Here is a 12,290-nt window from a genome sequence, read left to right as displayed (position 1 = left end):
ATTCATGTTTTTCATTGAAGGAATTGGGAGTTTCTTGTTGTGACTGGAAAAAAATGGGCAGGTTACCTCTACTGGGGTCTCCGACTACTATATAAACACAGACCCTTGGTTGTTCTTTGTAACAATAAAAGACAAACGATTAGAACGTGTTTGTAATCTTTTGTGAAAGAAGAACCTAAAAGTTAGTTTGATGAAAATGGGTGAACTATTTTTTTAGTGGCCGGTTATACCTTTTTATTGAGATTGATCAGAGATTTATATGTGAAAACCTTAACGCGTATGTTGGTTTAATAGAATGAATTACAATTAGAAGATATCGAAGCAAGTCAGCCCGATTCAAGAACACTTACACAACCTCCTGCAGATTACATGGATCTCAGGGAGGCTAGCAGAGATAACAGAAAAGCACCAAGTGCCGCTCCAGGTGCTGATTACGCGCCTCTTTATCCATCAACACGCTCCTGGGAAGTTCCAAGAGATCACGTGACCATAGAAAAGATCATTGGTAAAGGTTCTTTTGGTCAGGTTGCCAAAGGAACAGCAGTAGGACTTCGAGGGAGGCCTGAAACGACTACAGTGGCTATTAAGATGCTTAAATGTGAGCTCTTGTACTTTTAATTTAATGACAGTCTTGGCCTACAATCATTCAGGAAATTTTACCATGTTACAGTAATGTTTTAGCGATTTGCCATTTCATAACTAATGTTGTCATTTCAAATTTTCAAATGTTGTCATTTCAAATTTTCGCATATTATTCCCATGAACCAAATTTTTCTCCTTTTTTTAATACTCTAGCTAACGCTGCTGAGTCAGACAAGAGAGATTTGATGAAAGAACTTGAAACAATGAAGCAGCTGAAACCACATCCTTACGTCATTAAGCTTCTGGGTTGTGTTACGGAGTCTGGTACGCTTTGGTTATGCGGGTCTAGTTTTTCTGTACACAATTTCCTTTTGATTTACTTTGTAACACTGTCTCGTTATTTTCTTTAAGTCAATATAGACGCTCCTGGATTTAATGACTGTCTAAGACCGAATACTTGCTATTGAACTGAACATTCTGTTGTATAAGCAAAACGCGTTTTGTAGGGAAACATTTGGTCTTCCAGCTTTTCTTTTTAAAACTGCATCTTGCTTTTTAAGATTCGTTCAAAAGTATTAACAATGACTGGATTACTAATTTATTTCTTTTGTTATTCAGTCTTTTTATAGAGTAGTTTATCATATTGTTTGTTTGATCTCTTCAGAGCCACTGTTGGTTTTGATTGAATATGTGCCTTTTGGGGATCTGCTGGGTTACCTGAGAAAGAGCCGCGGATTAAAGGACACATACTACAAAGACCCAAATATCAAACCACAAACAAATCTGACGTCACAGCAGCTAATGAAGTTTGCCTGGCAAATCGCAGATGGAATGAGTCATTTGTCCTCAAAATCTGTAAGTTAATTAAAAACCTAAAGGAAAAGAACTTAATTCTGAATCATATTTTTGTAAAGCGTATCGCGAAGTTAAGCTCTGTCCTTCATAGAATGTTGTCTTTACAAGATCGCGGCCGGATAATGTAAACTTATTCTTGCGGTTTTGTAAAAGCCTCAATTTGCTTTAAGGGAATCCTCCAAATTTTAATGCCATCATTTTAGTTTTATTCCAATGTGCAAATGGCGATATTTTTCCATCATTCCCAGAACACCCCATCAAATGGAAATATCTGGGTTTCTTTTGTGTAGGCAAAGGTAGAGACGAGAATGGAAAGAATCTTTTAAGATGTTCAGCCTAAACTGAGTGTATATTAAAAATCCATTTTAGTGTCAAGGAATAAAAAGGAATTAAGACTTGACATTTCCAAAATTTCTTGTTGGTCGCAAAAAATGCCACATTACAGAATTCTATTCCCAATAAAAATCTTAATATGAGCATTCTGTCAACTACACACACCATAAGTTGTATTTGCTAAAGTTTTTTTTCCTATCTGAACCGATTCAGTTCAGGTCTTTTCTTCTGCATTCGCTAATTTTTGCTGAAGCATCAATTCTTTCTTAGATCATCCATCGAGACCTCGCAGCGCGTAATGTGTTGGTTGGACAAAAGGAAACGTGCAAAGTGACAGACTTTGGAATGGCCAGAGATGTGCAGGAGAAAAATATTTATGAACGAAAGACTAAGGTAATCAAGAAAGAGGGGAGATGGGGGCGATACTACTCATTAACATATCGTTCCATCTAATGATCTTTTATAATTATTGTTGTGATATAGCTGATATATTCCAGATTTCGGTCACGAAATCTTTGGATGGGACCCTAACAAGGGCGTAGCCAGGGGGGGTCCAGGAGTGCTCGTGATCCCCCCTTGGCAGGTCCTCTTTAGAGCAAACAACCTACAATATTCAGGTGGCGAAAACGCCATGACAATATCTTGGCCGTAAAAGCCATTGATATGGGCCTTCATGCCGCGATAATACGACTGAGCCCGCTGATACACGCGGGAGAGCAGCGGTGTAAATGGTGAGTGGCCTCTTTGACCGCCCCCCCCCCACCCCTCCTTTGAAAAATTCTGGCTACGCCCCTGCCTAAGGAAAAGTTATACAAGTATGTTACGAGTTCGATGTTTACGTGGTGGGTGATTTGTAGTCTAAACAGAACGCAGGGTTGTCGGAACAGCAACAAGAAGATTTAATCCAAAATGAACGTAGTTTCCACTTGATAAACTTTGCACTAGCACGTAACTCAGTAAACTTACACGGCCTCCGCCAACTTCGCTCAACTTGAAAACTACACACGGCCTCCGCCAACTTCAATAAACTTGTAAATACACACGGCCTCCGCCAATTTCGATAAACACTGCCCCGTCACGCTTGACTGATCACGACTGATCACGACTAACTCTCTTCGCTTGTGAAAACTTAGTTAAAACTTCGCCTAACCTATCCTACTTACATAAAAGGGTCTAATTATACCAACATTACAAAATATACCAATTTTAGAATCGAACACATTATGTACTAAATTAAACAAACCATGACTTTTCGCGAACCTTCTAGAAGGTCATGCATGTCACGCAACATTATTTTTCGTAACAAAGTATAACTTGAAATAAAACTGTCTTTGGCTGGTTGCTTTCTTTACTTTTTAAGCTATTCACGAAGTGATATTTGAAATATTTAGGGCCGTCTTCCCGTGAAGTGGACTGCTTATGAGGCCTTGTTGTACGGAAAATATACCACCAAAAGTGATGTGTAAGTATAACTGATAATTATCCATCTTTGTGAAAGAATTTATCTTAGTTGTCGTATTAATGTCTTCAGTCACTTAATTTATATTCGTTTGATTTTTATTTCTGCAGTTGGAGTTATGGAGTTGTGCTTTACGAGATTTTTACCATAGGTATTATCGAATGGAAGTTTATGAGACTAGATTTTTTTTGCTTTGTACTATCTTTAATTAAACAATGTCTTTTGCTCTTTACTACATTTAATTGAACAATGTTGTCTGTTGAGTGGGACAAGCGCAATGAGCTTCCCTTTACAATCTTTGTTACACAGGGTAGTGTTACAGCGCTACAATTTTATTTCGATGGTTTTGTGGTTCTTCCAGGTGGTTCACCTTACCCAAGAATAGATGGAAGAAAAATTGCAAACTTACTTCAGGAGGGATACAGGATGCCTAAACCACAACACGTCGATGAAAAATTGTAAGTTTTCTTTTTCAACTCACTCTCTCTGATCATGCAAGAAAAATTTCTTTAAATTTTAAACAGATCATTTGAAATATACCAGGTATCAGATCATGATGAAATGTTGGAAAAATGACTCGGATGCAAGACCAACATTTACTGAATTGAAAAATCAGCTCAGGGACATGGAAACCCAACATAAGGTGAGAATTGTGATCAAAATGAGAGGTTCTTTTTTATGCAAGAGTGACTGGCTTAGGCTCAGTTAGTTACGGTTTTTAACTTTAACAGCATTTACCTGGATAGCTTAGTAATATATTCTCATCTCTTTCATTTTGACAAGTTTGGATTCCATCTTTTTTTTTATGTCACCGGAGTTAGCGCTCCACGAGCGAAGGAGCAAACTAAAATATTCCAACTATAAACGGTAATCTTTGGTTATTATTTTAAAGTTCATAAGATATGTATGAAAGCGATCCTTGCGTAATGAACTCTACTTATGTATTGTGAAAACAAGACCTAAAAAAAAATCAGGTCCGAATGGGATTTGAACCCATGACGTCTGCGATGCTGCGGTTTTAAACGTATGAAAACGATCCTCGTAGTAATAAACACTACATAAGATGATTGCAAAACCGCATTAAGACGCAACAAAGAGTAGCAAACAACGACGGCATAAAGTAGTGAAATTGTTTATTCATGAATAGTTATAAATACCAAAAGAAACATGCTCAGAGTCATACGTCTGAACTTACAATTTCATATAACTAACTGCTATCAAAAAAAGTAATTACAAACTATTTACAACAACAATAACAATAAGATAAAATTGAAAAGGCATCTGTTCACAAGACAGCGTTTATGACGTTCAGTTCTGACACGTGGCAGGATATAAGGGTGTCCTCTTTTCCTACGGCTCCTTGTTCTTTGGGGTGGAAGCAGTACATCAAGGGGATGATTACTGTCAGTAGTTTTGTTCTCCCATACTGGCCTATCTTTGATTTTAATTCAATTAGTTATGGTAAGTATTTGCTGGTATATCCATAACGTGGAGCCCGCTTACAAAACCTATCAATTTGGGAGAGATATTTACTATAGTGGGCACAAGCCCACACCTCAATCGCAAATGTGAAAAGTGAAATTCTAAGGCTGTCAAATTGCAGTGTAAGCTCTTGTAGTGAGTAGCCATAGTATTTACAAACTCTATGGATGTACAATCTAGAACTCGCTTTACTAAGCATATTTTTGAATTGAGTGTCCCAATTACATGAATCTTCACTCGCTGTAACTCCAGACAGCTTCAGTTAACTCCTAGCAATTCCATCCATGGACTTTGGGAGGGGCATCCTGGTTTTACCCCTAACAACCATCTCAAAGGTATTTTTCATGTTCAGCTTCATCTGATTATCATCAGTCCAAATTTTGATGTTGCTACTTCCTGATGTGATGAATCAGTGCGATTGAGGCCAATTGCGATATCATATTTGATCAGTAGGGTTTGGGGGGTTACAGGTTTGATGTCATTTAACCATGAAAGAGAACAATAAGGGTCCAAGCACAGTCCCCCGTGGAACTCCTCTATTGTTATTGAGGGAACTGGTAACCACTCCATCAATCCCCTACGCTCTGTCAGCGATCACACAGGAAGCTCATTATCCAGTTTTTAATGTCATACGACATCATCTTGTTTGCACAGAACGCGATGGGAGACTGAGTCAAAAGCCTTCCTAAAATCAAATGAAAAGGCTGTGACAAAATCCGCACTCGTGTCAAGTTGCTCAGGCCAAAAATGATAGCTATAGTTGTGTTGTGTCCCTTTTTATTAGCGAATTGGTCAGCTCCAATCGCTGACTTAAGGAAAGGAGATAGCTCTTGTTTGCAGACAAGACGCTCATAGATTCTGTGATGTTGGTTAATGAGGTAATTCTGAGTTGATCGCAATCAGTCAGAGGAGATTCCTTAGGGATGGGCGAGACATTTGCTTGTTTCCACAAGAATGGAACATTTTGATGATTGAGTGAGCAATTGAAAGTTTTTGGCGATCACTGGTGCAGATGGGGAGAGTAATCGCGCCAAAGCCAGTAAGGAAACTCATCAGGCCCCAAAGCGGTTTGTTTCTGATGTGTCAGTAAGTTCTTATATCACATTTATTCGCAGCTGGGAGATGGGTTCCTTCTGGTATTTGCGGACGCGTAGGAGCCTCATACGCGTCATCACTGTTGATGGTTTGAAAGTATGTGTTGATGACGTCAGGGGAAATCATCGAGCTAACAAGGGTACCTTGCGTCTTTCAACCAGTTATTCCTCTGGTGGTATCACACCATTCTTCTTGAATTTGTGTGAAAGCTTACCGCTCATGAGGATCACTATTTATAACAAATGAGGGACCCTGTCTTTATTTGACGCTGTTTATCTCTTTTTTTTGCTCTGCAGAGGCTAATCAACATGAGTATGTACGACAACCAATTGTATGCAAACGTCGAGGATTTAACAGTGTAGTTTGATGCACGTCCACGGTGTAAGATCGGCTAACGATTTGAACACTTTGCTGCAACAAGTCTCAGGGACTAATCATCTTTGCATTTAACGATTACGTTGTCCTTTTTATATTCTTAAACGGTAAACCGCTATTATATTTCTTCAGTCGCTTTACCGATAAAGTATACTCTCGTATTTCCCGTTAACTTGTTAAGAACTTACACGTATGCTCGACTTAATCAAGCATTTGTGATCGGTTTATTTCAAGCTAAATTCCGAAAGGCAGGAAACCGTTCTGACATCAGATGACGCGTTTTGATATCTTTGTACTGTAACCTTACCTTCCAAGAAAGAATCGTATTTACCAGATTGATCTCGCTCGGAAGGCCTTAGTTGTGTAAATTTGTTAGTTAATTTTAAGAAACTGTTTTGCCCCGACACCCACCTGTCTGGAGGAAAGCTATCATGCGCATAATATTGCTTTCCTAAGCCTATATTTGTTTGTGATACCCACTCGAAATGCTTTTACACTGAAATTATCAGAAGTATTAGTAAAATGAGCAGACTTCTTTTTAAAACTATTTATGCCTCTTGCTCGCTTGCTTATAAACTAAGCTAAAAAGTGTTTTACACTGTGCATAGCTAGGGGTGAGCTCGATTTGCTGGGAGAATTAAACGAACAACCTTTATTTGCCGTAATTTTGCCACTCAGTTGAGTGGCCGTTTATTTTTAATACCAAATCAAGTTACAGTAAAACCAGAAATACAAACCTAATCCCAGCAAAGGTGAGGGCAAACACGCAAAAGCCCTGATCGACCCGAGAAACAGGGTCGCCCCACCGGAAGCCCAAGCAATGCACAGTGCCTGAACAAAAACTCGTGTAACAACCCAACGTGATTAAACTGGCAAGTAAACCAACCTAGAGCCCCTTGGCGGGATTGATAGACTGAAAGCTAGTCTCTAATGCCATTTTAATACTAATGAAATTATGATCATGCTTGTGAAACTGTTAGCCCTTGCACAACCGCCCCTCAAGCATGTCATCTTAGAAGGAATCGACAAACCGTTAACTGAATTACTGTATTAACTTAACGTTAACCTACTGGCAGGCAAGAGAAGTGGATCGGAGGCACTACCAAATGATTCTATCCGAAAGGCCCAACTGCTGGCCCCTGCTCAGCAGCCATTCCTAAATGAAAGCGGATTATGACTACACATTCAATTTATGCTCAGGACATGAGTCATTTTAGGAACAGTTGGCCCCTGCACAACTGCTCCTAAGTAGGCCCTACCTAATATGTAAATCTAAGAGGTGGTTCATACTCAAATATTCCATATTCATTGTAATGCAAAGACAAACATAACACAGATACCAGAGGCCCCTGCACACCAGATCTGTACCATGTTTGGGAAAGTCTACTATGCCTATGTGGTATCCCCCTTGCAAGCATAGGCAAACGGCACTGACTTATGAATGGCCATGGAAGCCTTACAGAGATCCCATCGTGGAGGTTCGTATATATCGCAGAAATGCATTAGATTTCCAGCGTCCAAAATCCCTGATCTGTGTGTCCCATATACCTTTCGCTGCTGCCCCAGGAAGCAGCACCGATCCTAAAGCTATGAGTCTTATGGTGCGAATTATCCAGGTCACAAAACTGAAGGTCTTCCTTTAATGCTGTCACAAAGAAAGATCGAGATATTGGGGAGGCATCTGGCCAACAGAAAAGAAGTCCGGAAAATTGTCCCCGAATAGTTATATACTCTGACAGAAGATAGACGGGGAAAATTGGTCTCTCTCCAAAGGAAAATATCTACTGGGTTTGCAGAGTCACAATGCTTGTAGTTCTTCAACACAATCTTTAATGCGGTGACAGTACCCTCCCTGGTTTTCATGACTGATATTGATGATAGTTTGACAAGGTTGACTGCACCGATAAATAATTTCCCCAACCCTAAGGGCCGAAAAGAAAGCAACTGCATACATTGCCCGAGTTAATTTTGTGCTATACAAGGATAATTTTGTGTGCTCGCAGGCCAAGATGATATTTTCGAGTATGGGTAAAGTAATGGATAACCGAGTGTCCCTCGAAGGGTTTATTTTACTGTAACCCCGCAATGCGAGTTTGATCATCTCAGATTTAGTGGGGTCAGGCAGAGAAGCTAAACGATGGGGAAAACTTAATGCCGAAATGTAACTAACTACTGTAGAGGATGTATATGCTTTTTCAGCAAAAAAGTCGATAAACAAGGCTAGATTATGTTCGGAAAGAAGAAAAACTGGAGTTTGCAGCCCTAGGGGATCCCTTACAAATTGTTGCAAAATCCGCCAGGGGCGACGGTACACAAACCTAGATGTTACACCCAGACTAGCTTCTAATAACTTGGCTAGCCTATCTCCCAGTTCTCGGGTAGAAGGTGTGATGGCAGAGGGGTTGGTGTTGGGTCCATGCCCTGTGACACTGTTCGGAATTTATCGACCTGTGAACGAGATAAGCTATCAGCCAACACGTTCTTAGTTCCTTGAATATGACGCGCCCTAAAGAGGATATTGTTTCTTAGGCAAATCAGAAGCATTGTGCGCAACAACACCAGCATCTTGGTGTCCTTCGTTGTTTGCTTATTAATAACATGAACCACATTTCGTTGTCACTAAAAAGGAGGACCCTCCTGTTTCCGCTGAGGGCTACGAGAATTGGAAAAAATTTAAGAGAACAGATTTTATATGCCTTCCATGGGTCTGGCCATGTACCATAAGCCCAATGCTTGCCAAAAACAATTCCATACCCTTTAGACTGCGCAGAATCCGTGAAAAACTGCAAGTTATGAGAGGTTGACCAAGCTTCTAAGAAAAAATACTTTCCGTTTAAGGATTCTAAGAAAGTTTCCCAGATTATTAAATCTTTTATTTTTTTTCCAAAATTAATCGAATTCTGTGGTGCGCATGCTTGATACCTAAGGTGACATTTATAAGGCGCCTGATAAAAACTCGGTCAGAGAAAATTACCGAGCAGGCAAAATTCAGGAAACCTATAAGGGATTAGAGTTCCTTCAGTTGTACTCTTTTCTTGGGTAGAAGAGAGCGAATTGCGTCCAAGGTTTTGCCAACTTTTTCTTTGGGAAGCCTGGCCTCCATGTCTAAACAATCTAATTCAATGCCTGCAAAAGTTCATACTGGACTAGGGCCTTCTGTTTTATCTGGAGCCATGGGAACACCAATGTCGTCACAAAATTGCAAAAACCTTTGAAGGCTAGCATCAAAAATTTCATGGGATTTTTCAAGAATCAAAAAGTCATCCACAGTATGCAAGATGTTAGGCATCGCTAATTTGTTGCGAGCTACCCACTCCATTGCGGTACTGAGGGCCTCAAAGATCTAACAGGAACTAGCACAACCCATGGGGAGGCCGCGGTCGACATAATAGTTCCCCCTTCCCATTTCATTCCCAGTAAGTGATAGTCTGAGGGGTGTATTGGGATAATGCGGAAAGCACTCCGGAAATCCATCTGAGTAAGAGTACAACCTCTGCCTAACTGTTTGATAAGCCGAATTGCATCATCGACCTTAGCATAGCATACTGAACAAAACTCTTGTGGGATAAAATCGTTACTTGACTCACCAAAGAGGAAGGAATGATGGTGAATCATTCTAAATTCACCTTGTGCTTTCTTGGGTATGACCCCCAAGTGAGATATTCTAAGGTTAGGCAATGGGGTTCTAAAAAAGGTCCCATTATACGACCTTCCTGGGTCTCTTTAGTAAACTCTTAGTAAACCTGATCTGGGTGCTCAGATACTGAGACGAGATTATTAGAACCTGCTCTCTATGTGGCCATAATAATGTTAACGGAAGCCATGTAAAAGACCACTTAATAAATAATTACGCAGCTTCTCTGAGTAGCCCGATAAGTACTTTGCTAAGCTCCTAACTTTGACCGGAGTTGTGAGTGCTTCGGAGGGAAGTTTATTTGGGCCTGGTATGTCCCATAGGCTGTTTGGGGGCTTGTTGGCATTTGGAAATTGGGTGGCTATTTCCACACCTGAAACACTGGTGTTTGTAAGAACATCCTGGGCACGCAATTCCTTTGTGGAACTTCCAACAAAATCCCTTTGGGACAAATGATCCCCGTTGTCTACTTTTTCCTGGCTGGGTACTAAGTTTGGGACGAAAGGAATGAGACCTAAGCCAGAGCTCAGAGTGAATTTGGTCCCAAGGAGCACCCTGTGTCTACCTAATGCTCCGAAAATTCTCATCATAGAGCCTCCAATTGGCTCCCTGAGATGCTAATTCTCTAATGACTGACCCATACTTCATGAGGGTTGGGGTATCGTAAGGGGCTTTTTCTGAATAGATGGCAACAAACACCTGAAAGGCCGAGACCCGTTGTTCAATCGACTGAACAGTCTGTCACTTAGGACTAGGTGCTAAAACTAAAGCTGGCTTGCCACCTTCACCTTTCTCTACCCTGAAGGTATAATGATCGTCTGACTGAGTAAAGCTATTGTTTAACGATAGTGAAAAGTCTACATACTCGTTGGACCATATTTGTTTTTTGACCTTATCAGGTACACGGTGTGTCAATGGCACTGCAGAGGACAAAAAAGTGTTCTTACTTTGAGGTGCTGCACCAGGTAGTAAAGAACTTGAATTACACCAAAAGTAAAGCTCTTATTATCAAGGTTTTATCAGCCTACTGCTTAGCCATGAGACAATATTGGAATCCTAAGTTAAACCATAAAGAAAATAAAAGTTAAACCATAAATAGAATAAAAGCTAAACCATAAATGAAATAAAAGTTAAACCATAAATAAAATAAAAGTTAAACCATAAATAAAATAAAAATAAGAGAGATGGCAGTATAAAACAATCTGGCACAAACAAGTGATCTATAATACCACAAGGTAGTTATAAGCATACAAAGTAGGCAACAGCACAAATGGTACATGAATGGCACAGAGCAATAACACTTCTGCCGAGTGAGTATCATGACCCATGCTGACAAAGCTAGAACTGTACACCCCTGCCATACACAGCCAGAGAGGTGACAACCTGGCCACACAAATTAACAACAACTGGGAAAATCAAATAATAGTGTTTTCACTTTGGCTGTCTCGGTGAGCAACACAACGAGCTGACTGATAGTATGTCATACCGATTGAAAGTATTACAACAAGGGCGTTTAGGGCTAGTCGTTAGCACCACTGTAACTTGCCTTGAGCCTCACAGTGGAATGTTTCCGTCAGGGGACTAGTGAGTTCAGCCTTGTTGGTTATGGCGAATATTTTCTCTTTTACGTCTTAGGACAGGACTCCATACAGCGTCAAAAATATGATTTAAGTCTTAACGTCTTAGCCAAGGTAAAGCGAGAGCAGAGAGCCCGATAACTCGTGGGTAGCCTCTATTATCCTGAATCAAGTCGCCCGGTCTCAGCTAAGGTTGTTAAAATGGAGGCGGTGTTGTTAATGTTTTCAAGATCGTACTGGATTGTGTTATCCACACTACGCCGCCACGTCCGAGAAATACAACTAAACAAAAACAGGCACACAAGTCTAAGTGAAGCCTTCCAAGTGATGTTCAGATCGATATTCCTGCAATCTAAATACTTACGACCGACTAATCTTAGACGCGTACACGTGGTGTTCGCCCGCCGCCATGTGATTAGCCTGTATGACTTGTTATAGCGATTGACTGCGCTTAATTCAAGTAAACACAGCCTACTTAACTGAACGATGAAATGGACACCTCTCTTGAAGTCCTTCTTAAGGGAGATAAGGAGGATCCGTCGAAATTCCTTCAGCCTTCGGAAAAATGATTTTCGCTATTGCATAAATAGCGCTCTCTACTGCGAGGATCGTGCATCATACTTATCTACAACTGCAGTTCAAAATATGTATGAACTTCATATATTCATTGTACATGATTTATCATCACGAGTTTATTACGAATCAACTTAACGGCCTGCTCCCAGTTGGCTTGTTAGCTCAATTGGTAGAGCGCTGCACTAGTATCGCAGAGGTCAGTGGTTCGAATCCCGTACAGGCCTGATTTTTTTCAGGTCTGATTTTCGCTATTGCATAAATAGCGCTCTCTACTGCGAGGATCGTGCATCATACATATCTACAACCGCAGTTCAAAGTATAT

General features: G+C 40.4%; 1 protein-coding gene and 2 pseudogenes across 1 annotated transcript in view; 1 reads left to right on the top strand and 2 right to left on the bottom strand.

The window, feature by feature from the left end:
* Positions 1-7,066, top strand: part of LOC111340531 (fibroblast growth factor receptor 4) — a 76,507-nt gene extending 69,441 nt beyond the window's left edge. Inside the window, exons 14-22 of the mRNA XM_088727617.1 lie at positions 295-598; positions 796-906; positions 1,247-1,437; positions 2,041-2,163; positions 3,162-3,232; positions 3,340-3,380; positions 3,591-3,687; positions 3,773-3,872; positions 6,103-7,066. Of these exons, the coding sequence (XP_088583743.1) occupies positions 295-598; positions 796-906; positions 1,247-1,437; positions 2,041-2,163; positions 3,162-3,232; positions 3,340-3,380; positions 3,591-3,687; positions 3,773-3,872; positions 6,103-6,168 (1,104 nt within the window). The 3' untranslated portion in view covers positions 6,169-7,066. The remainder of the gene's footprint in view (positions 1-294; positions 599-795; positions 907-1,246; positions 1,438-2,040; positions 2,164-3,161; positions 3,233-3,339; positions 3,381-3,590; positions 3,688-3,772; positions 3,873-6,102) is intronic.
* Positions 7,067-7,637: 571 nt separating this feature from the next.
* Positions 7,638-9,500, bottom strand: LOC148726889 (uncharacterized; annotated as a pseudogene).
* A 612-nt stretch (positions 9,501-10,112) lies between these two features.
* On the bottom strand, positions 10,113-11,803 carry LOC148726888 (uncharacterized; annotated as a pseudogene).
* Positions 11,804-12,290: the final 487 nt, after the last annotated feature.

The sequence above is a fragment of the Stylophora pistillata genome, chromosome 7 (genome assembly GCF_964205215.1).
Source record: "Stylophora pistillata chromosome 7, jaStyPist1.2, whole genome shotgun sequence".
Lineage (NCBI taxonomy): Eukaryota > Metazoa > Cnidaria > Anthozoa > Scleractinia > Pocilloporidae > Stylophora > Stylophora pistillata.
The sequence above is the reverse complement of the archived record's forward strand: the minus strand, read 5'-3'. Positions and strand labels throughout refer to the sequence as shown.